Source organism: Camelus ferus, chromosome 5 (assembly GCF_009834535.1).
Source record: "Camelus ferus isolate YT-003-E chromosome 5, BCGSAC_Cfer_1.0, whole genome shotgun sequence".
NCBI lineage: Eukaryota > Metazoa > Chordata > Mammalia > Artiodactyla > Camelidae > Camelus > Camelus ferus.
In genome coordinates, this window is record NC_045700.1 from 69,535,428 (window position 1) to 69,561,259 (window position 25,832).

The 25,832-nt window shown below is 36.0% G+C and overlaps 1 protein-coding gene across 1 annotated transcript in view; it reads right to left on the reverse strand.

Annotated features, from left to right (window-relative positions):
- Positions 1–25,832, reverse strand: part of FAM117B (family with sequence similarity 117 member B) — a 59,245-nt gene that overhangs the window by 30,260 nt on the left and 3,153 nt on the right. The window contains exon 2 of the mRNA XM_032480049.1: positions 3,764–3,915. Coding sequence (XP_032335940.1) covers positions 3,764–3,915 — 152 coding nt within the window. The remainder of the gene's footprint in view (positions 1–3,763; positions 3,916–25,832) is intronic.

The following is a 25,832-nucleotide window of genomic DNA, read 5'->3' on the forward strand; positions in this document are numbered from 1 at the left end:
TTTTAAAAAACATGGGAGGAGAAGGGACAGCTGGCAGAGGTTGGTGACAATGTATTAAACTCTGTACCAAACTCTAAAGCAGAGATGGCGAATCAGAGCGTATACAATTAGTCTCTTGACCACCCTTGCTCCACTGGCAACAGCATGGGTTAGGAAGAACTCTGAGGTCATATGAGCTCACAATGTCTGCCAAAGATACACGAAAAAAATGACGCCGCATTTTCGCTACCTTTGTGTCAAGTAATTAGGATGATAAATAATCATGTACAGTAAAATCGTAACCTTTCACTCATTCTTATGACCAAAGCAAATGATGGGATGGGGTGGGAGAAAACCTGTGTTCCTATATTCCTAATTTTTTTTGATGCTGCCCTTCTCCGTATTTTCTAGAACCTCCTTCTCCCATTCCCACTCCTTCCCCAGACACTGAGAAGGGTCTTAGTGTCATAATTTTTTTTGAATGAAGAAACCAAGGCTCAGAGTGGTTATACCATATGACTTGTCAAAAGTCTACAGCAACTTTCTGGAAGCACCACCCATCTACAAGGTGAGATAAATCATCTCTATCAATCTTGTCTGTTGTAGCACTGTCTGGACCATGGGTGGTAAAAGTGCCCAGGATCCCTCAGCAGGGGCAGAAATTGCTCATCAGTCCCAGTAATCTTTAACTAAATCTTTTTCAACATAATATTCCAGGAAGCTAACAGTAACTGACAAACTACACAGGAGATGAAACTTATATGCCATCTTTGTTCTAATCTGACGACAATCAAAGGTAATCATTTTAATAGTGAGCATTTATTGAATGCTTACTATGCGCCAGATATTGTTCTTAGAGTTTTACATCTATTTCCTTGCTTAATCTTCATATTAACCTTAAAGAGTAAGTATTAATTTCCCCATTGTAAAATGGGGAAATAGTGGCACAGAGACGTTAATAAAGTATCTGATCTCCAAAGAAGATATACAGATTGCCAATAAACACATGAAAAGATGCTCAACATCATTAATCATTAGGGAAATACAAATCAAAACAAGATACCATTGCACCCTACTAGGATGGCTATAATTTTTGTCTAAAAAAGGAAAATAACAAGAGTTGGTAAGAATATGGAGAACCTGGAACCCTTATACACTGCTGATGGGAATGTAAAATGGTGCAGCTGCTGTGGAAACCAGTTTGGTGGTTCCTCTAAAAGCTAAACATAGGACCCAGCAATTTATCTCCTAGGTATGTACCAAAAGGAACTAGAAGAAGGGAATCAGATACCTGTACAACAATGTTCACTTCAGTACTGTTCACAATAGTCCAAATTCGTAAACAACCCAAGTGTCTATTAACAGATAAACAGAAAAACATGTGGTATATCCATACAATGGAGTATCATTCAGCCATGAAAAGAAATGAAGTTCTGATACATGCTAGCTACAACATGAATAAACCTTGAAAATGTTATGCTAAGCAAAACGAGCCAGATACAGAAGGACAAATATTGTACAATTTCACTTATATGAAATACCTACATTAGGCAAATTCACAGAAAAAGAAAGTTGAATAGTGGTTACCAGAGGCTACAGAAAGGATGGGGATTACAGAGTTTCTGTTTGGGGTGATGAGAAAGTTTTGGAAATAGTAGCGATGACTACACAACCCTGGTGAATATAATTACAGCCACTAAATAGTACACTTCAAAATGGTCAAAATAGCAAAATTTGGTATATCTATTTTACCAAATTTTCTAAACTTCACTTAACTAACTAGCATACATACATTAGGGAATCCAACATCTGCCAATAAGGAATGTGAAAACTTTTGATTAATCATGTTAGTGCTAAATTCTCTTACCAAAGACAGGGTCCCACAACGTAAATGAAAGGCTGGAGCACCCAGCTTTCACTGCCTTATTATGCCTTAGGAGATTCTACACGTGAGCTTTATATCCAAGATTAACAGTATGGTAACTATAAATTTTCTTTACATTTATACTCTTAACATTCCCAATTTGGGGGACATTTAGAAGGAGGTGAGGACAGTATGGGGTTTATACTTTAATTCAATGCAGCCAGAGCTAGGTCATAGCAACTTGCTGAAAAGACTTACAAAAATACTTTCACAGATCAAGGGGCTCCCCATGGCTTATAAGACTGCATATCCTTCCTGGTAAACCAGATAAAATATCTGAACCCACTGAACCTGAAACTGCAGAGGAAATGAAGAGGACTGCAGAAAAGTTCCAGGAAACACACCCATACTACTTAAACATGACTCGTGGATTAAGCAGAAAGCAAGTAGTGACTGTACTCATTTTCTATACAAACTGCTCTAATCTTAGCAAAACTGTGGATTTTGAATAAATGAAGAGTCCTATAGAACGCCTTGGTTTACAAAGTCACAATTTCTTAAAAGATTCAATACTTTTAATGAACAAAGGCTGCATTTTCATTCCTGCAGTTGCCACGAGTATAAAGCTCAAGATAATCTCAAATCCCAAGCATCTACTCTAACAATGGGGCTCAGTTTCAAGAGAATCAGAACAGAAAACAAACTAAGCCCACCAAAAACATCTTAAATTTTGGAAACCTATATGTAAATCCAAAAATCACTGCAAAATGTTTACTTGGTCCTGTAAAAGGACATTCTCTCATAAAGTGCTGAGATCAAGCAAACATCAGTGCTGTTCATTTAAGTCTAAGCCAAGATGTACCTTAGCTGATTTTCAACAAACAGTATAAGGGAGAGGGTATAGCTCAGTGGTACAGCGCATGTTTGGCATGCACAAGGTCCTGAGTTTAACCCACAGTGCCTCCAAATAAATAAATAAGTAAATCCCAATACTCCCCCACCAAAAAAAATAATCAGTATAAAGAATCTTTTAACTCTAAATGACTTTCATTCTTCACTAGCCATAAAGCCTTAACTGTTCTCATTCATTCCTTTGCAAATATCCCTTAAGTGTTTATTCCAATAGGTACAGCACTAAGTCCTGGGGATGAAAATACAGAAATGGACAAGCCAGACATAGTTCCTGCTTTCATGGGCTCACCATCTACTGAGTATGAGAAACATGAAATAAATGAGTAGACAAATATTTAACTAATTATAATTAAAGTAGTAAGTGCTATGTAGTAAATGCTATGATAGAAACTAGGCCCAACCAAGACGCAGTCAGCAACTGGCTTTATGATCTTGGATCTCAGTTTTCTCATTTGTAAAACTAGGCGGTAGATCAAATGATCTCTTACGGTCCTTTTAATTAAAATTTTTTATAAATCTAAAAGTATCAAATTTTGCTTCTAGAGTCCCTGTGTCAGGATATTTACATTTATAGACTCTGTTAGAAACATAATATAACCACCATCCGGCAACACATGAAGATTTCTAGAACAAAAATATAAGGGTAGATGGAAAGTAAAGTAATCCTTACTGTTACAGATTTTTAAGTCCAAATTCCATATAGTAACTATATCATGAAGTTCTAACCTACCCACAAAGAGCAAGTGGGAGAAGAGTCTGTCCATAAATTATCTGTATGTATCAGAATTACTTTGGGAATTGTTAAAAATGCACATTCCCAAGCCTCAGCAAAAACCTACTCAGAACAGCTGAAGTTCAGGCCTAGGAATATGCACTTCTGATAAGCTTCTCAGACAATCCTAATACACACTAATGTTTCAAGAATTTGAGTATAGAGTAGAACAAGTAATATTATGGGAAATGGTTTCAGAGCGACACATGTCAGGGTAAGAACTGTAATAAACCTACCTGTGTAGCCTTGTCCTTCATGCAAGGAGCAGCCTGCCCATGGCCATCACGGGGCCAGTGCCCTGCAAGGTACGGAGCAGCAAGCGTATCCAGGGAGGACGTGCGGCGGATGATGCTGGAGGGGCTGGAGGAAGGCGGTCTCGCTTTGTCACCTAGATATAAGGCAAATACATTTATTTTAAAAATAGAATAGGAAGAAAACAAAGTAGAAACTAAGTTTTTAACTATGTAGAGGAGTTCTCTAACTTAAATATAAAGAGTGAGGAATAAGCTATTGATTCACAAACTTGGATGAATCTCCAGGGAATTACACTGAGTGATTACAGTCCATCTCAAATGGTTAAAAGCTGTGTGATTTCATTCACACATTTTTAAAACTACAAAATTTTAGAAAAAGAAGGAAGATTAGTGGTTGCCAGCGGTCAGAGGTAGGGGAGGAATAGTAAAGTGGCAGGAGAGAAGCAGGTGTCAAAAAAGGGCAACACAAGGGCCGCTTGTGATAGGGAACTATTCAGTGTCCTGACTGCTGCGGTGGGTATACAAACACACAAAGGAGACTAAGGAGTACAGAATTCAACACATGCATAAGTGAGTACAAGTAAAACTGAAGAAATCTGAGCAAGAGCAGTGGACTGTACGCTGTCAAAATATTACAGAGTTCTACAACATGTTATCACTGGGGGAAGCTGGGCAAAGTGTACAAAAGACCTCCCTGTATTATTTCTTACAACTCCAACTATCTCTACAAAAAAAAAAACAGAAAATAAGACAACTATGTATCTGTCCATTTAAAAAATGCTCATCTATCCATTTAATTACGTTCATCTCGGTTTTAAGATTAAGTGTATATAATGAGTAAAATACTCACTTATCATACCACCCATACACAAAAGGATAAATGGCAGCTTAGAGAAAGTTACAGGTAAAATTCCATTTTAATCAGCTCTGTAAGGTACATATCTTAGTGAGTTCTTGTTACAATAAATAGACTGTAAGAAGCCATACTAACCAGGCTACAGGAGCTATACTTGAAGCCACATATGCAAATATCTTTTCCATTTCAAGCTACAGGATATGTATTTAGATATAAGCCAAAAATAAAAAACTTTTTAAAAAGTAGCAGTAATGGGGATGTTAGAGGTAATGTAGAAGAAACACCCTCATATCTCCTTTTTTTATTTTGAGGGGGAAGACAGTAGGATTAAGCTAATTTATAATTTTTTTTTTACAAAGGGGTTTTAAAATACTAAACATAAATACAGGCATGAGTAGAATTATAATGCTATCATTCTAGATTTATATGATAACAAATACCTTTTTCTTAAGGCCATATGTAAAAACTCTTTAAGACACCTCTCTTCTACTTGTATTATATTTTTTTTTTAAGATTATGTCTTAATAAAGGTCTTGCATCGTTACAAGTATAAAAGTTCAGTTGCTGGTTATGTGACCCAAATAACAAGAGATTCAATTCCACTAATAGTTACAGCAGCTGTGTTGCTGGTAATCATAAAAGTTGCTTCACAGATATGCCTCAGATACATAATTTGTTTTAAAAATGGCACAATTATTTCACTAAAACAATGCCTAATTGTTGCAAATGTTAACCATCTCTGCAGTCTACTTAAACACAAAATAAACACCGTACATATCCATAAGTTCAAGAAACCATGTTCCCACGATATTAACTCTAACAAGTGAAAAACAATAAATACAAATGTTCAGGATGTTTCCTCTAACTAAAAAATTAATCTCCACTGGAATAGTCACATGGAGGTTGCTCTTAGCCACAAAAAAAGGGGGCATATACACTATTTAAACTATTCATTAAAATCAAATTGCTCAAAGCTGTCTGGCACTTTTCTTCCCTAAGTATGACACCGTTTCATTCACCTAGCATGCACTAATCAAACAGATCTTACAAATGGGTCTGTTCCATTTTCAAGATTTTTTTTTTAAATGGAGGTACTAGGGATTAAACCCAGGACCTCGTGAATGCTAATTACGTACTCTACCAGTGAGCTATACCCTCACTACCCATCATTTTCAAGATTTTTAATTATTCAAGAGTTGACTTGTCGATTAGGCCTTGTAAGACCATTAGACTTTCTATAAGGAAATGGAGAATAGAAAACTTATACATGGTTACATGTAAAAATACCAAACATTTTCTCTTTTGAACTCCCTTCAATTTAAACATTTACTAAGGGTCTGTGAGCCAGTTTTAAGCCCTAGAAATTAAAAAGACTAAGTTACAGCCTCCAATAAAGAACACAGAGTCTATACCTAGCCTGTCATTCCATTTCAATCCAAGTTCTCCAAATTGACAAGATTTGGTGCCTAATTATGAGGGAGTTTATGGAAGGGGGAGGGAGCCTCAAAGATGACTCAAAGATTCCCAGCCTGCGTTAACAAAGACTGTATTTACAAGGAAGTCCAGAGGAAGACTCTGACAGCTGACAAGACCCTTCATGATCTGGCCTCACCTGCCTCCCTTTCTTGCCTGCACTGCCTCAATTCCCAACCAAGCTGAACGACTTGCAGTTCCCAACATGTGCCATGCCCTGCATGCCTCCAGGCTTTTCTCTCTACCTACATTACCCTCATATCTCTTTCTTTAGTTTGGGTAATTTTAATTTTCATATTTAATTCTCCAAATTTCTGTTTAGATGTCTGAACTGAAATTCAAAATTCAGTTCAAATGTTTCTTCTGGAAAATCTCCCTTTAACAGCCACCCAAGCCCAAGAAACTCATCAACATCTAGGTCAAAAGCCCTCCTGTGTGCTGCCATAACCTGGCTCACTGAAGTGGTCTCTTGACTGTTCCATTGCTCTAACTAGAGAGTGAGATTTTAGAGGGCAGAAATTTTACTTCCCTCCAACCCAACGATTAAGACAACACCTGACATAGATGCAAAGAAGAAATTGATTTCTAATGTTACTATCGTCTTTCAACAAGGGCAGGTGCATGCAATAAATTCAGATACTCTTTTCTTAATCCAAAGTAAGTCAACAAAAATAAATACTGCATGGTATCACTTTTATGTAGAATCTTTTTTTAAAAAGTCAAACTCACAGAAACAAAGTAGAAAGTGGCTGCCAGGGGTATGGGAGAAATGGGGAGAGGTTAATGAAAGGGTACAAACTTTCAGCTATAAGATGAATACACAAGGTCTGAGGTGCTAATAGTGACTAAAGTTGACAATACTGTACTGAATAGCTGAAATTTGCTAAGAGAGCAGAATTAAATGTTCTCATACACACACACACAAAATAAATATGTGAGGTGACGGATGTGTTAATTAACTAGATGGAAGGGATCTTTTCACAATGTATACATATATAAAATCATTATGCTTTAAACAGCTTACAATTTTACTTGTCAATTATACCTAAATAAAGCTGAGAAAAACAAAGTACATCAAAACAACAAAACAAAGGTTCAAACTTGACTTTGTTCTTTAAAAATCAAGTCTTTAAAGAAGTTAACTACAGCAGGGTGTGGCATTAAAAATCCCAGTCAATGCCCTGGGCTCTGGAGTTCAGAACTCCCCAGCCATCTATACCAGTTCAACTAGTTCCCGGGTAACCTCAATGGCAGAGTATCCCAAACCATGGCCCTTAGGTACTGTATGACAAAGGTTCTACAGACGTTAGACCTAGGTGTTTGTAGTACTTGATCAGGTTACTGGCTTAAAACCTGTTATTTTTTGTTATCCACAAAACAAATAATCAAGCAGAAAGGATAAACTAGACATATTCATTTGTACAGAAAGGGGGAAAAAAACCTTTTCTTTTTCAGGTATAAAAATGATAAATATTCAGTATAAAGAAACCTAACCAAAAAAAAAAAAAAAAAAAAAAACCCTACAAAATCCTAACAGGCCACCACTCAGAGATAACCATTTTAATGAGTATTTATTTCCAAAAATCTGCCTACACTTATAAACATGTACAATTTTATATAAATCAGGTCCCATTAGGCACACTTCTACTTATTGTTGAGAAATAAAAAGGGCATGTGAAGGGCATATTTCCATTGTAATAAATACGAATCTACAATAAATCACCACTTTTAACAGCTATAAAGTACTACTGAATGGATATATCATAATCCCATATTGATGGACATTTTTAGTGGCAGATAGGTATCTTTTACGCTTATTTATCTCTTTATAAAAAATATAGACATCAAATTGCATATCCAACTATATATATTATATATAAATATTTAAAAATTTTAGGTACTGCCAAATTGCCTTCCACCAGAAAGGATTTTGCCCTCACAAGAATACTCCAACTGCCCACATTCTTAAGTACATTTTATCAATTTTTCCCAATCTAAAAAAAAGATGAAAAAATCATTTTATTTGCATATCAATTATTATTGAGTTCTAAAATATTCATTTTACTGGCAATTTCTATTTCTTTTATACATGATTAGTATTTTTAAAATATTACTCAAACTTTTTTCTTAATCTTATAGAGATCTCCTCTTCTAGTTAAGAAATATTTCAATGAAGGAGGTACTGTTTCATTTTAGCTTCCTTTTATTTTATTAAATTCAAGTAAAATTAAATGTAGTTGATTTTATCTTAAATGGTATGCATAGTATGATTAAATTCTTATAAAAGTGTATGTCAATTCATCCACCATCTAAACTTCCTCCTACACACACACTTTTTCTCTCTCTCTTAAAATGTCTCTGGAAAGAAATATAAAAAAACTAATGACAATGGCTGCCTCCAGAAAGGGGAACTGGATGGCTGGCAGACAGAAAGGTGCAAGGAAGATACTTCACTGTCTTTCCAAGTATATCTTTTAAATTTGACATGTGAACTTATTACCTATGTTTTAAAAATTCATATTCTTAGATTCAATGACTATATATCTAGGCATATAAACAGAATAATAAAATGTGGGAAATGGCTTTAAATTCAAAGCTCTTCATTACATTTGCAATAGTAAAAATCATAAATAATATGTCCAAAATTAGAGATTAAGGAAACTGATGGGAAATACATAATGGAATATTTAAGATATTAAAAATTGTGTTTTGAAATGATAAACTTACATGAGAACTTACTTATAATCTGTTAAGGGAAATTAAAGGAAAAAAACGTGTTTCCATAATTTAGTTCTAATTTCGTATCTTCTTCAGTTACTTCCATGTTTCTTCCTCAGTTAACTTCTCCATTACATTTTTTCAACTCAAGTGGTTGCTGATGTATCATCAGGTTTTTTCCACTATGTTTAATTTTTGGGTAGTTTCTATTGCTATGTCTTCAAGTTCACTGACCTTTTCCTCATCAGATAAAAAAATGCCGATATCTACTGTTAATCCCAATCAGCGAATTTTTCATTTCATTTATTCTAGTGCTCATCTTTACAAATTCCATTCAGTTTTTAATATTTTCATTTCCTTCTCATGACATTCCTATTTTCCTTTAAATCTTTGAGCATTCTGAGCATGTTTATAATGCCCCTTTTAAAGTTTCTGTCTGCTAATTCTACCACCTTTGTTATTCTTAGACTGTTTTTACTGCCTTAAGCTTTCTGCTGGTATTCACGTTTTCCTGATTCTAGTAATTTTTTATTGGATGTACAATAGTGGAAGGACGTACAATATAGGAAGTACACAGTGTTACACTTTTAAATGTCTGGATTTTGTTATCCTCCTTTAAAGATTGTTGCACTTTGTTTTGAAAGTCAGTTAAGTAGCCTGTGGATCAGCTTGATCTTTGAAGTTTGATATATGTTTCAGGACAGGTGGGGGTAGACTTTAGTAAAGCCCGCCTACTAAACAGCCCTACTCCTAAGTCATGGACATTTTGGGGTTTCTACTGAACATCCTGGATGATCAAAAAGGTCTCATCATTCTGTATGGTCAGTGCTTGAGCAACTCTCCAACTCTGGAAATTAGCCAACTTATGGCTCCCCAGTCAATCTTGCCCAATCTCATAGTTTCATTCTGCACACACACATTCTTTACACGCTTTAGCAAAAGCTAAAGGAAACCCCTATGCATATTTCTAGAAGTTTTTTTTGTACTCAACTCCCTCTTCTCTGAAACCCTGACCAGCAATTTTCAGCCACTTCAACCTCTCTGAACTATAATCTCTATCTCATCAATTAAACAAGACATCATGCCCTGACCAAGATTCCCCCTGCCATGGTCTGAAGTGTGTCTACTAGCAATAACCCAGGATAATTATAGCACTCACCTTACCCGTTTCCTTTTTCTCAGGAATCACATTCCCACACTGTCTATTGTCGAATACCTAAAAATAGCTGCTTGATATCCTTTGTCCAAGTTTCTAATTGTTTATCATAGGAGATTAAGTCCAGAGACTTCTCCACATCACCGGAAGTCACTTCATGTCCAAGTAATCATATTTTAAACTCAAGTGACTCTTGATATATCATCCATAATTATAAACAAATCTTTTGCTTTGTGAGTTGTTTCATGCACAGAGCAGTTTTGACACATAAGAAATTATATAATCAGGAAAAGTGAAAATGAAAAATAATGAGAAAAAAATGAAATACCTAAATAAAACTAACATTTATTGAGTAACTAATATATATCGGGCATTGTGCTAATTGCTCTCCATGCATTACTTCATTTAAACTACACAATGGTAAAGTAAGTGCTATCGAGGGAAGGCCATGTCTAGAATTAACTGATTTCATCAGGTGGCACCACTGTACTATAAAGATTTGAATCATAGTATTCTGAGGTAGAGATTACTCAGTTCATTAATTCAATAAATCTTTATTAAGCAACTTTTAGGTACTGGTGGTAGAGTAGTAAGTACAAAAGTCAAAATGCACAGTCTTTAGGAATTTATCATCATTATTGTCATCCTCCAGATGAGGAAACAGATTTAGAAAGTTAAGTAACTTGTTACCATTACACAATAAAAGGCAGAGCCAAGACTTGAGCGTAGATCTCTTTAAAACTAGACTCTGAGCAAGATCTAAACTACTACATTAGAAGGCCTCTCACTGAAGTCTCAAACTAGTGAGAAATATAGAAAATTAAGTAATACAACATAATATGATAAATACCAGAAGAGTGGTAGTCCACAGCATTAAGAGAAGGACTCACAGGCACCCCACGTATTTTGCTGTAAGGATCAAGAATAAATCTGCTGGCACCTGCAGCACTATGCTCAGAAATCCCCTTAGCTAGATTACCCAGTTCATTAGACACAGTCCTTACTTTCCACGCTACTAATGTCGAGTGTTGCTACGTTTTCTGCCTCAACATAACAAGGATCCCCCTTCTACAGTCTTGACAATACCTTTCTCATTTCCTTTTGAGCTCTCACCCACAGCTTCCTCAAAGTCCAAACGTCTAGTCTGCTCAAGGAAATTTCTCCATCATCACTGACAAAATTTTCCAACCTCTACCCACTGCCTGGTTCCAAAATGACTCCCGTATTTTTACATATTTGTTATGGCAGCATCCCACTTGGAAGTGCCAAAATGTGTTGCGTAACAAATTACTCCAAAACTTAAGTAGCTTAACAAAACATTTATTATCTCACTTATTCTATGGGTCAGAAATCCAGGTGTGATTTAACTGGGTGTCTCTGACTCAGAGTCTCTCACAAGGATGCAATCAAGGGATCAGCTGGGGTTTCCAAGGCTCAAAAAGAGGAAGATCTGCTTCCAAGCTCATTTGGCTAATGGGAAACTTCAGGTCCTTGCCGTTACTGTTGCGAGAGACATCAGTTTCTTGTCACTTGAGCCTCTCCATAGGACCACTTAAATATAGCAAGTTGGTACCCCAAAAAACTGAGACAGCAAGTGAGTGTGGGAGAGCAAGACACAAGTGACAATCTTTTGGTAACCAAATCTCAGAAGTGCATGCCATCACTTTTGCTGTGTTCTTTTGCTAGAATTGAGTCACTAGGTCTAGCTCACACTCAGGGTGAGGGTATTATACAAGGGCAGGAACACCAGGAAGTGGAGCCATCTCAGAGGCTGCCTACTTACAAGAGGTCTGACCACGGTACTAGTGATCACAAATGAGGGATACCCAAGGGGAGGGGAATGCAGAGAAGAGCAGAGATTTGGGGGGGGGGGCAGGGAGTGACACTTAACCCAACTTTTAAAAATGGGAATTTGACAATGAGGGAGCAGGACAGGGAATATTAAAATAGCAATAAAAGAATGGTGAAATACAGCTCTAGGAACTAAATGTAGCCTATAATGGCCAAAACAGACCAGAGAATGTCTTGAATGCTAAGCCAAGAATTTTGTATTGTGTCTTGAAGGCAATAAGGGAAATGACAAATTCAGATTTGCATTTCAGAAGAAATTTCTTGAAAACAGTATGGATGTAAAACAACCGAGTCAGGAAGATCTATCAAATGGCTACTGCAATAATCCAAGTGGGCAAGGCAACTAGAATCAAGAACATGCAATATTACAGAGCAACTCAAGAGGTCAGCAGTACTGGGTCCTCTTAGAAGCGTCTGTGTTCTGTGTTCATGTTGAAAAGAAGGGGACAGAAGTTTAGCAGAATGGATAGAGTATGGAGTTTGAAATTATCCAGATTCTGTTCAAATCCAACTCCATCCACTGTACTGCCACCTGGTTAAGTTTCCTTAACTGCTCAAAACCTCTCTTAGTACATCTGTAAAGTAAATAAGGTTGCTGTGAGGATCAAATGAGAATGCTTATGTACAAAGCCGGGACATAGTAAATAGCTCCTAGCATTATTATGACTTCCCCAAGTTTCAGGCTTAGGCAACTAGGATATAATTAGTTCAGTTTCAAACCCACTGAGCTTCATACAGCTGTAGAATATTAAATTGAGACTAAACAGGCAATTTTATATATTAGTGTGTGCACAGGGGTGTGTCTAGAGTTCTGTGCCAGGAGAAATTTAGAAGTAACTGTGTATAAACAGGTTAAAGTTATTGGTGCATCAGCTGATGAAGCTTAAGAGAAGTGGATACTGAAAGAAATTCTGGGAAACAAACATTCAGGGACCTGGAGAGAAGCAGAAGTTTAGGAAAGAGCCTGCCTCTGGATTGCTATGAAGATCAACTAGGAAAAAATACATAAAATCCCTAGCAGGTAGAGGACACTGTACTCCCTTTCAAGAGCCATGTCAATAAAGTCAACAGGCAGAAATCACACTGAATAGTCTGAGGTATGAATAGGAAGTGAGACGTTAGACATAACCCTCTAAAGAAGATTCCTCATGAAGGGATAGAAAGTAAAAGATTTAAGAAATTGGGTAGAAGGACTAATTGGTCTTTAACTCATCAAGCAGGCACTAGCAACTTTTTTACACTAAATTCAAGTCCAAAACAAACAGTAAAAGAAAATGCTTTGTAGTGAAGCAAGGACTTGGCCCTCTAGCATTCACAACATAAGCCAGCTGTAACCAAAGTTCATGCCACCTTAGTTCCTAAGTATGCCACAGCCCCTTTCTGGGCCCCCAATGCAGTCTTACATTTTTCTTGCAAGCAATTAAAAAAAAAAAACTAAAATAAGCAGATCCTTTTGCAACCAATAAACACTTGTATCAGTCTTCAAAGAGTGACAATAAAGGAAAAAAATACAAAAAGTAAACAGAATTTAATTTATGTTTCATATTTTAAAAGGTACTTGGAATTTTAATATCAATCAGTACACGTATTATGTTGTACTTGTTAATATCCACACCACCAGCTGCAGTTTCCGTAGTGTAGTGGTTATCACGTTCACCTAACACACCACTAGCTTCAACTCTCTATCCCTCGCTTAAGACGTAAATTTAAAACTGCCTGCCGTAAATGTCTAGAGAGGTGAGCTACAAAGCAATTCTAAACTTATCATTTCTATTACCTTCTCTATTCATCCTCCTGTGTTGCCTGCCTTCCATGACATTCATCCAATAAACATTTACTGAGTAACTATTATAGATGCAGGAGCAAACAAGGGAAAAGTCTCTGCTATTGGAAAACATATCTAACAGGGAAAGTGAGACCATAAAACCAACAAAGAATATTTTAGGTGCTAATAATAAAGAAAAAGTAGGGCAGAGAAGCATGCTCTATGAGGCTGCCATTTTATATGGAAGTTAAGGAAGGCCTTTCTGGTGGGGTGACATTTGACTAGAGACCTTTGAACAGACATAGGAGACAGGAAAGAGTATCTAAGGAGTGACCCAACTGGAGAGAGGAGCAACTGAAAAAGCCCTGAGGTAGAAGCACTACTGGCCTCCCGAAATTACATAACCTTTTCCTCTCCTGTAAACCTTCTCAAACCAAAACTGTCAGGTTCACCAATACAATACCTTTCTAATCACTCCTTCCTTTCCATACCCATTACACTACCGTCCTAATTTCAGGTTTCATCACTTTTTGCTTTGACATTTGCATCAACCTAGTCTGCCTTCAGCTTCTCCCTCCCTCCATCCCATTCTATACTCTGCTACCATTTGTTCATATTACTACTTTCCTCAAAAGTTTCCAATGATTCTACAATACACAATGAAGAGAATCGATAATCTTAATCTGGCACTTGAAAACGTCTCCAAATTTCCCCAAGCCTTTATTTCCTATTCCTAGTGCTTCCAGAAAGAGCCAGTAGAATACTGTCATTAAAACAGAGGCTCTGTCAGACTCTCTGGACTAAAAACCTTGATCTGTCATTTACTAGATGTATGACTTTGCGTATGTTACATCTCTGTGCTTTCAGTTTCCCCATTTTACAAATGGGGATAATTATGATTTTTAAGACTTTTAAGTCTCTTTTTAAGACTTTTTAAAGTGTCTTTTTAAGGCTGATTTTTAAGTCTCTTAAGACCTTTGTGAAGATTGTTTTAAAAATCTATGCAGAGTACTTGGAATCATCCCTGATATATTATATTTTATAATAATTTCCAATATTAACCTACATATATACCTCTCCTGCCACTTTTTTAAAAGCAGCACCAAATATTTTTATAGATGTACATATATGTATATGAGAGCAGAGAAAAGGTATGGATGGATACAAGCTGTAGTACTAAAAGCAGTTTCCTCCCAGAAGGGGCCCAGAACTGGAGCTCAGATCATGAGATGGGAAGGAGGCGCCAGCTTTATGGGTTATACATTAAATGTATGACTAAAATTAATAAACACTTATGTTTAATGCATTTAAACAGAGGCCATGGTTCTGAATTCATGGTAGTTTTTTTTTTTTACATTGTGTAATTTCTTAGTCAACAGATACTAAAAAGACATTCGTTAATCCATGTTGAGGCACAATGCATTCAATATCTTATGCACTCAATAAACACTTATTAAATTATGATACATCTACATATGGAATACAATTTCAATAAAATTAGTGAAGTTTACCCTATATAAGTTATATCTCAAAAAAGGTTAAAATATAGTTCTTCCAAAAAGGAGGTAGCTCTGTGTATAAAAACTCTCTAATAATAAAAATAGGTATAACTCTACAATATGATATCATTCCACTAAATTTGTCAAAAGTTTATAAAATATATGCATGTGAGGTGATATGTGTATCACCACATAAAAATTCTGAAAGAACATCCAAAAAACTTAATACTGGTTATGGAGAGGAATATTTACTTTTCATTTTAAATCCTTCTGAAAGGCATAAACTTTTTTTAAGTTAGGCAGATGTATTATTTTTATTTTTTAAAGTTTATTTTAAAAAATTAAAATATTTTATTTTAAAAAATTTAATTAAAAAATTAAAAGAAACCAAAATACATCAAGCTCTATGCTTATTTACATATCCCTAGTGGAACAGGCAGGTTGCAAACTGCAATCAGAAGCCTAATGAGTCTTAAGAAAGGAAAAGTACAGATTGCTCCAGAATCTTATGAAACAGAAGCATTATCAAGCTGAGAGCTGACGAATGAGCATGAATTAACTGGAGGCAGAAGGAGCTCTTCAAGCTAAGGAACTTAAGGCAGAGAAGGGTATTTTTGCTCAAGAAATCAAACATGGTCAATATGGCCAGGCCATAGAGGGAGAGAGGGAGGGAGGGAGGGAGAGAGAAGGAGGGAGGGAGGGAGGGAGAGGAGGAGGGGGAGAGGGAGAGGGAGAGAGAGAGAGAGAGAAAGAGAGAATGAATGGCCAACTTCCTTTCTTCTTATCCTGATTGAAGGACTACCTATCTTAACACACAGTTCAAGTATCATCTCCAAGAAAGTTTCCTCAATTTTCTGGGCCAAATATATTTCTTCTACATTCCCACTGGACTGAGTACACACCTGAGCACTTGCCACACAATCTACTGAACTCATCTCTTTGTCTCTCACACTAGCCTATAAGATCCTTAAGGAAGGAGTCCCATCTCCATCATCTTATCTATGGTGTACAGCAGGGGTCAGTAAACTATGACTCATAAGCTATCTAGCTAAGATTGGGTATTTACATTTCTAGAAAGTTGGGCGAAAAAACAAAACAATATTTTGTGACATGAAAATAATATACAATTCAAATTTCAGCGTCTGTCAATAAAGTTTTATTAGAACACAGTCATATTAACTTACATGTCATCTATAGCTACTTTCTTGCTACAATAACAAAGACTATATATGGCTCACAAGTCTAAAATATTTACTATCTGGCCCATTCCAGAAATGGTTTACCTACTCCTAGTAAGCCTAATGCCTGGCATAGAGTCCCTGAGCTTTCTTTATAGTCTTCTTAACACCTCAGTAATTTGAAAATTGACTGGAGTAGAGAACATCAGAATTTCTAAGATAGTAGAAATGTTTAATATTATAATTTCCTATTTAGAATATAAAATACCTATTGTTTTCACAGAACAGTCTCCTATAGAAACTAAAACTCTCTGAAAGTCTTGACAGCTTATACTTCCTTAACATAATTATAAACATTTTCTATTTTGAAGGGAACATGTTTCATTTAAAGTAAGATTTGATGTTGAAGTCACCTAAAAAGAACATAAAAATGTATCCTGAGCTAAGGCCTCATGTTTAACATGCCCTCTCCTACTGGCTGCTTTCCTCATTTTTTCAGCTGAAACTGAGAAGGATTTTCATTTATACTGGACAAAATGAGGTGTTCAATTACTCAGCATTGTGTGTTTGAAAATGGTAAGCAAGCAGGCCCCCTTTATCTACACTTTCCTATTATGAAACTAATGCAAATCTTATTTTTTTATTTTAAAAATTATTTATTTATTTATTTCATCTTTTTTCAGGGGGGATGGAGGGGGAGGTAATTAGGTTTATTCATCTATTTATTGAATGGAGGTACTGGGGCTTGAACCCAGGACCTCATGCATGCTAGACACACACTCTACCACTGAGTTATACCCTTCCCCCTCAACTCTTATTTTTAAAAGAAATTTTAGATTGGATTAGAGAACATACTTGAATCTATGAAAATTTGTAAAATTTTATATGAAACTGCACTTTTAATCATGTAGAATAAATTAGCTACTGGAAAAAAACATTTTGAAAACTTAAACACTATGTGAAGCCAAAACTGGTCAAAAATGAAATTAAGAAATTCTGCTGCATTTCTTTTCTGGATGCCAAATTGACTCAGGTAAGAATCTTCCATTTGGTGAGTAACTAAGTAACTGCTCTTTATTTTTACTGTTTGTGATCTATCAATAAAGAAAACAGTAATTAATTGTATACTTGGAGACCAGTATTAAAACTAATGAAATCCTGCAGCTGAGTGAAAATTCTTCATTGCCAAATGGGTCAGAGACAGTGCCTTCCTTCTGGTTAGGCTTGAGCCATGTGACTGGTTCTGGCCATGCACTATAACTGACGTAACAAGTCCAAACCAGACACAAGAGCAGGTGTCCCTTCTCCATGCATTCTCCTGTCTACATGGTAGACCGAAAGGACTCAGCGGAATTTCAACTTGGGTCTCTGAGCCTTTGGGTGGAGGAAACCTCTCCTAGCAAGCCACCAAACCTACAACGGCCATGATAAACCTTTGTTGTTTTAAGTCACTGAAATTTCTGGGGTTGTATTTCAGCAGACTGTTAACTACCATAAGCATACCAAATGAGCTGAACTGGGGCGGGAGGTAAGTGTAGGTACTTTTGTGGTTCTAGCAATACACGAGAATTTTAGTGAAAACTCAAAAGAAAAACCCAACTATTTTGAGGATATGCAGTTATCTTTCACCATTTACAGATGAATCAAACAATGTCCTACCCATATTCATTCACAGACACCATGAAGAGCACTTGGACAGTTCTCTGGACAATTCGTCCCTCTCTGCCTAAGAACTTTCTCTAACTGAAGGAGCACGCACAACTAGGCAGCAGGGCAAGCAGAAAGTGGCTGGGAGTTAACATCCCTAAAAGCTTCAACCACTGAGGGGCAAGAGGTGGTGGGTAAATACTCTAGCATCCTCATCTCCTCAGGGAGACAATTCTGAGCCATGTTCCACATGATCTATCAGAAGTGCTTAGTAGGAATGGGCTCTTCCCACTGTGGTATACTTCTTATTAATGCATTCTTATGGGCTCTTGCCCCTTTCCTGTCTCTTCACTACCTCCTCAATGTCCCTTCCTAGAACCAACCAAACAAATCCTTGTCTCTGGATCTTCTTTTGAACAAACCCAAGCTAAAATACCATATAACATTAACTTTCAAAACTGTGTCTTTATAATCTACAAGAGTACAATTTTCCTATCAATATGACGAGTTATGTGAAAAGCAATTAATAACTCATTAAATTATTTGTCTGGCTCTTTGCATATCAAACTGAAGATCACAATTATCTTAGATTTAGAAATGAGGAGAAAGACGTAGTTTTAAGTTTTCAAAATTAGTAAAGCATTGGCATATGTGGTAAGTTTATTTGAAGCACTGAATACAAGAAATCAAACTTCAAAATTCAAACACCAAGGAAGAGCTACTATCTTCGCTTGTCTTGTACACACCCTCCCCCATCCCTTCTCTTCTTTTTGTAACAGACTCTGGTCCCTGAATACTGTGTGTAAATGACCCAGATTTAGTTAATAACAATACCTCATCCTTCTGGGTGCAGTAACTGATTCTAGAACGGGCACACAACCTAACACAGTCCTTCCCTGGAATTTTTCTAGCTGGAATTAGTGGGAAAGAAGCTTTCTTGCCTCATGGGTCTTGTAGATGAAAAAAAGTCTGTATTGGTCTCTGGTCTTGTTCCCTGCTACATAGAACAAGTCCTTGCACTAGAAAGAATGCTCCTTGAGCACATAAGAGTCCGTCTTATTTCATCACTTGTCCCTCTAGCAACTAAAATCGTGTCAAGCACACAACAGGTATTCAATAAATACCTGATGATTTGAGACAGCAGGACAGAATGAAGCTAACAGACAGACACAGATGAAAAATTAAATAATTATGAGAATGTATCCTGAAACCATTTCATCTTCATGGACAGATCTATCCAAGCTCTTGGTTATTCAGAACTTCACCACTTCTACTGTCATTCTAGTTACTTTAAGATAGGTTATCATTTATAACCAAGAGCCTAGAAAAATATTACTTCAAGCAAACAAAGGAAAAATTCAAAAAATTGGACAAAGCAAATTGGTGCTTTAATATTCTTCATCTTTGACCCAATAAACCACTCAAAGATAAGGATTCCAAAGAAAAAAATAGCAGTAGTCATCTAGAATTTTTTTTCTGACAGATGATTTAAGGAAACACTTTCACAATGACATGCCTGAAAATTCCATTTGAAACAATGTGAGGAACATTTCTCTTTGCTATGTTTCTTCTTGGCCAAAATATCTCCAAGGATATTTTTTATAATTTAAGCTTGACTCAGTTAACAAAGTAATTTTCAAAAAATAATCTGGAGAATTTCAGGGGAAAACATCTTCCAGTTTACTGCTCCTCAAAAATAAACAAACTTGATCCTCTCTTGATTATTTATTTCGCAAAGCTGATTTCTTAAACTGTACTTCTGGCAATAAAAACAGATTTCCATAGGTAAAAAAAAAATTCAGATTGCACACTATGTGGGACTGGCAAGCCTGTTGGCAAGTAAGCAGACCCATCCACACTGATGTTACATGACTGATATAGAAAAGTATGTATTTTTCAGGAATTAAATTTTTTTATTCTAGAATCACCACTGCTTTATTTTTGAAATTTCTAACATCACAGTGTAATACTTGTGTTTACCAAATCAAGAAGTGAGTTTAAAAGGCTGAAAAATATTTCTCCTTCAAATGCTGTTTTCCAAACTGTTTTACCAATTTTCCCAGATCACTCCATCCACTGATTTATCAGTGTATTTATTTTCTATGCTCCCCTTAAGAATAAAGGCAATCCTATATCAGGTGGTCTTAGAGGCACACTAGACACTCCTCAAACTAGAAGAAAAAGGGAGGAACTTCTAGGATACATCATGCTGTATTTTTGTGTTCTTTTAAACCAGCTTAGTATGATACCTATTCGTAACAGGTATTCAATGTTGGCTAAATATGTAAGTAATATTACATAATACTATGACAAGATTTTAAAAACATAGGCCTCAAAACTAAATAGACATAAGTCAAAATCCCACATTTAGTAACTCTCTAAAGTACTAAATTACTTAACTTTCTGGGCCTGGGTATTCTCATTTATGAAATGGAACAGATACAGTCTAATTTCAAGGTATGCAGCCATTTTAATTTTTTTTAGGGGGGAGGTAATTAGGTTTATTGATTTCTTTTGGTGGAGATACCAAGGATTGAACCCAGGACCTTGTGCATGCTAGGCATGCACTACCACTGAGCTACACCCTCCCCCTTCAAGGTATGCATCCAACGCATGAGGCATGAATTCAAATATTACTCTCTTTCCTTTCCTTTGTAAACAATTATTACTATCATGCCCAATTTCTTAAAGGCAAATTGTGAAGATATATACATACAAACATATATACAATCTGTACTGTTTTCATTGTGTATAGATATACACAAGCACTCTAACATACAGGGAAGAGGCCAAAGAATTGATTACATGATTTCTACATTTTACCTGATGTAAATGAAAAGTTAAGTATGTCTATTGTAATTCTCATAGCAAACAACAACAAAAATCTATACAGAGTCAAAAAGCAATATATAAATTAAAATAGATAACTAAAAACACAGTCAAGTAATCTAAAAGATGGTAGATAAGAGAGAATGAAATAAAAAACAGTAGGGAAAAATAGAGAACAAATAATAAAATAGCAAATCTATATTTAAATATAATAATTTCACTAAATGTAAAGAGTCTAAACACGTTAATTAAAAGAGAGATCAGACTAGATTTAAAAAAAAAGACTCAACTGTATGCTGTCTGTTAGAAATGTCCTTCAAATACAATATAGATAGGATGGAAATACAGAATAACATAGAAAGGATGGAAAAAATAGATCATACAAACACTAATCAAAGTAGACTTCAGAATAAGAAAATAACCAGAGCTAAAAGAAAATGCATAATGATAAAAAGGTCAATTCCAGAAAGACGTAATAATGTTTAAATGGTTCTGCAAATTAAAAAAAAAAATACACAAAGCAAAAACTAAGAGAAATAAAAGAAAAACCCACTATTACATTTGAAGAATTCAACTCTCTCTCAGTAACTGATAGAAACATGTAGAAAATCAGCAAGAGTACAGAAGACCGAAAAACCACCATCAATTTTACCTGACATTTATGGAACATTCCACACAACAACTGTAGAATACATTACAAGGACACATGAAACATTTGTTAAGGTAGATCGTATCCTGGTACATAAAACAAACCTTAACAAATTTAAAAGAAATGAACTCATAGAAAGCATGTTCTCTGACATGGAATCAAACAAAAAATCAGTAAGGGAAAGCTATCTGGAAAACCGTCAAATACTTAGAAATTTTAAAAAATCCTTCTAAATAATCCATAAGACAAAAAACTTCAAGGAAACTAGAAAACATCTTGAATGAATTAAAATGAAAATACAACATATCAAATTTTGTGGGATGCAACTGAACAACTGCTTAGAGAAAAACAGACAGCATTAAATGCTTCTGTTGCAAAAGGTCCCAAATCAATAATTCAAGCTTCCATCCGAGAAACTAGAATAAGAGCAAACTAAATCCAAAGCAGGTGGAACAAAGAAAATAGATAGGAGCAAAAATCAATGAAACAAAACAAACAAGGTTAATGAAACCAAAAGCTGATTCTTGGACAAGATCTATAAAAATGATAAACTTCTAGTCAGACTGTCTATGAAAAAAAAAAGACCCAAATTTATATCAGTATGTTATTTAGAAGTATGCAGGTAAAAACCAGAAGAAACCACTTAAAGGTGAAAGTGGTTATCTCCAGGGGGCAAGAAGTGGGAGTGGAGACAGATGTGGCAGAGGAACATTTTATCTGATTGTAAGTTTAGTGCTTTTTGATATTTTAAATTATGTACACGTACTTTGGTCATAATAAAATTTTAAATTTTAAATACAGTACTTGACAAACATACTATTTTTTTCTTCAAGTAGTTTGTAGATCGAAGCAGCTTACTATCTCAACTTCGTTTCCATCTGTTGCTGAGTTATCTACCATCTTCATCCACCCTTACCTCCTCTCCATCCTCAGGGAAAGAAGTGTCCTGGGTTGTTTCTGAGATTTCCAGACTACACTATGTGCTGGATCCCGCTGCCTCTCACATTTTCCATGACCTTGCTCCATCTATTTTTTCCTGCTCTTGAACTTGCAATCTTTTAATCTCCTGTGAATCCTTTCCCTAAGTCTATAAAACATGCTTCAGTTTTCCCCATTCTATAAATAAACAAATGAACTTTAGCTCAACTCTTCATCCTTTTTTGTCACTTTCCTTCCTGTGACATACGAGTAATTTATACTCCGTAAGAGTAATTTATAATCATTACCTGTTTCCTCACCCACCACTAATCCGATTTGTGCTCCCAACATGTTACTCAAAGATCAGCAAATTGACGGTAATGCCAAATTGGCAAAAGCCTCTTCTCCAGGCTCAGCCTACTTGTTATCGTCACAGAATCTAAAAATCTTTACCATTTCCTTAAAATCTAATCTTTCTTTTGGCTTTCTCAACACTATTCTACCATCTTTCCTTCCGCCACATTCTCAGGCTTCCTCACTAGCATTTCTTTTTACCCTTAAAATGCTTGTTTTCTCCCAGAGTTCTAACCTCAGCATTCTCCTATCATCTTATCCATCCTAGTGAGCAGTCTTTTCAAGAATCCCTGACATGCAAATACCTAGCATGAAGTACAGGTTAAATGAATGTTTACTGAGCTGAAATAAATGAGTCCCAACTTTTTGCCTCCAGTTCAAACTGTACCCCCAAAATCTAAAACTGTATTTCCCAGAATTTAGAAAATTATTTGGATTTCCTGAGAGCACAAACTTAGAATGTCCAGAACTGAGCTCATTTTTCTCTTCCCAAACTGGCATTCCCCACTGTGTTGCTTCTCTCAATTAGTACCACTATCCAAAGGATTATCCTCAACAACCCCTTTCTCAATGCCTACATCCAACAGGTTACCAAATCCAAGTCTCCTCAATCTCCGTGCTTGCCATTCCCACTGCCACTGCCACTGCCACCTAAATTCATGTGCTCAATGCCTTTGTGAGGTCACTCTCCTACAGTCTCTCCCATCTCAAATTCATAGCCTACTCATTCTAAATATTTATCAACTCTATGCATTCCAAGAATGTAAATACTATTTATATTATAAATTAACTTTTAATGCCTAAACTCTTGGATGAGGATGATAAAGATGATATGAAAACAGCTAATATCAAGAGATTCCTTCCCATACCCACACAGAGATTACAAAGATTTTATCCTTCTAACAATCCTCTATTGTAAAACAGTTGAAAAATGAGGGGTTAGGGCCACCAACTCTCTGTATAGTAGAAAATCTGCATGTAACTTTAGAGTTGGCCCTCCGGTTCCACAATTCCACATCTGCAGATTCAACAAACTTCAGATTATGTAGTACTATATAGTACAACAACTGAAAAAAATCCACATATAAGTGGTCCAGGGCAATTCAAATCTGTTTTTTTCAAGGGTCAACTGTACTATTAGTTAGCAGCCCCTTCTTACAGGTGAAATGAATTTGCCTAAACAGCTATTAAGTGGTGATGCCAAGCTTTGAACCCTGACAGTCTGGCTCCAAAAGTATTATCTATGGAATACATTCTAATTCTTACATTCTATTCAAGGTCATTCTGAAAACTTACCTTTCTACTCTCTTTTTCAACTGCCTGCCTTCTTTACTCCCCCAATGTCCTATACTCCACATGTTAAGACATACAACTGAATACGATATATATATATTTTTTCACACCTCTATGATCCAACTGTAAAGTTTGGTTCCTCTCTTTCCAACCCAAATCAAAAGCCATCTCCTCTGACAGAAACTCTATACCCATTCCCTTCAGAATTACTCAGTCCTCTAAGAGCCCAAAGCACTCTTATATACCTATGTACCTGTCTTACATGGCTGATTTGTGAGTCTCTGGAATTCCCTCTTTACGTCCTTGTATTGCACAATTACTAACACACAGAGCAGTTCAAAGTTGAAAAAAATTGAACTTAATTCAATATAAATTCTACTGGCCAAGACGCTGAACTAATAGTAAGGTTCTACCTGCCTCGTCTTCAATGTTTGTAAAATACAGATATTATAAACAGAAAGGATTCCTCTGAAATTGTGAAATTAGCAGCAATCCTCCAAATGCTACAGAAACACTGAACTGGGGTTTTTTTTTTTTTTTGAAGTACCGTCAGTTACAATGTGTCAATTTCTGGTGTACAGCACAATGTCCCAGTCATGTGTATATATATATATATACATATACACATACAATCATTTTCATATTCTTTTTCATTAAAGGTTATTACAAGATATTGAACATAGTTTCCTGTGCTATACAATAGAAACTTTTTTAAAATCTATTTTTAGATATAGAGAAACACTGAATTCTTAAAGCTGTGTACTTCACAAAATACTAGAAAGCAGAAGCCTAACATGTTGCAAATATGAAGTTCTGGTACCCTACTTCCTAATTATTAGTCCAGAGAAGTCCATCTTTTGTGGCTGTTCTGGCCACTCCCCAATCTCAATAAACAAACAAATTCATACACAACAGAATGTATCCAAAGTAAGGGAAAAATCAGCAAAAACACAACCTGGTATCAGCCAGCCAGACCGCAAAGATAACTTTTATACATACTGTACTAGTGCCCGTTTCTCTAATGAGTTTTCAAACTATTTTCCTTTTGTGCTTCCAGTGACTCTTCTTCAAATTTAGAGTTCAGCAAAATCAAAGTGGGTGGGGGAGCTTTCAAGGTCTGGAGTAGGGTCTGGGCACCTGCATTTTCAACAAGGACCCTAAGTGATTTCTGATACAGATGAACCACAGACCATACCATGATAAACTGTTCTGGATGTTCTCTTCAACTTGAAATTTCATACAACCATGAAAACTAAGCTTACACTAGCAATTTATGTTATATCCACTAAAACTGGAAGCAAAACTAGTAGGATACATAACAGTTAACTTTTAAACTGAGGTACTGTACAGAGCATTTTACTGCTTTCTTTCATTTAATCCTCACCACCATATGAAGCAGATATTATCATCACCCATTTTACAGATGAGAAAGTTATGGGTGAGAAAGTTATTCACTTCCCCATATCACATGGCTTCTAAGTGGTGGAACACAGATATTAAACCCAGACTGTCTACCCAAAGCCTACGCTCCTAACCTCTGGGTTATGCTGCCTCTCTATTTGTAATATATCTATTTGTATTGAGTAAGACAAAGTCAGGTAAAGGAAGTTAGGCACAAAAACCTCATCTTCCTCACCATTTTATCTATAGTCAACACTGATGCCTAGTTACCTTCTCTAAGCATACCTCAGTTCCTAATGACAAACCGCTTCACCATGGAGATGGCAGGCACTAAAGGTAGGAAGTTTAAAATATCTGTCAGGGATGGGTTCTGGATTACCTTATAGTAGTCAAGAGAAGGAAGTTCTGGATCAGCCAATGACTGGCTCAAACCCGGGGGGAATAAAGCAACTGGATAGGGAGCT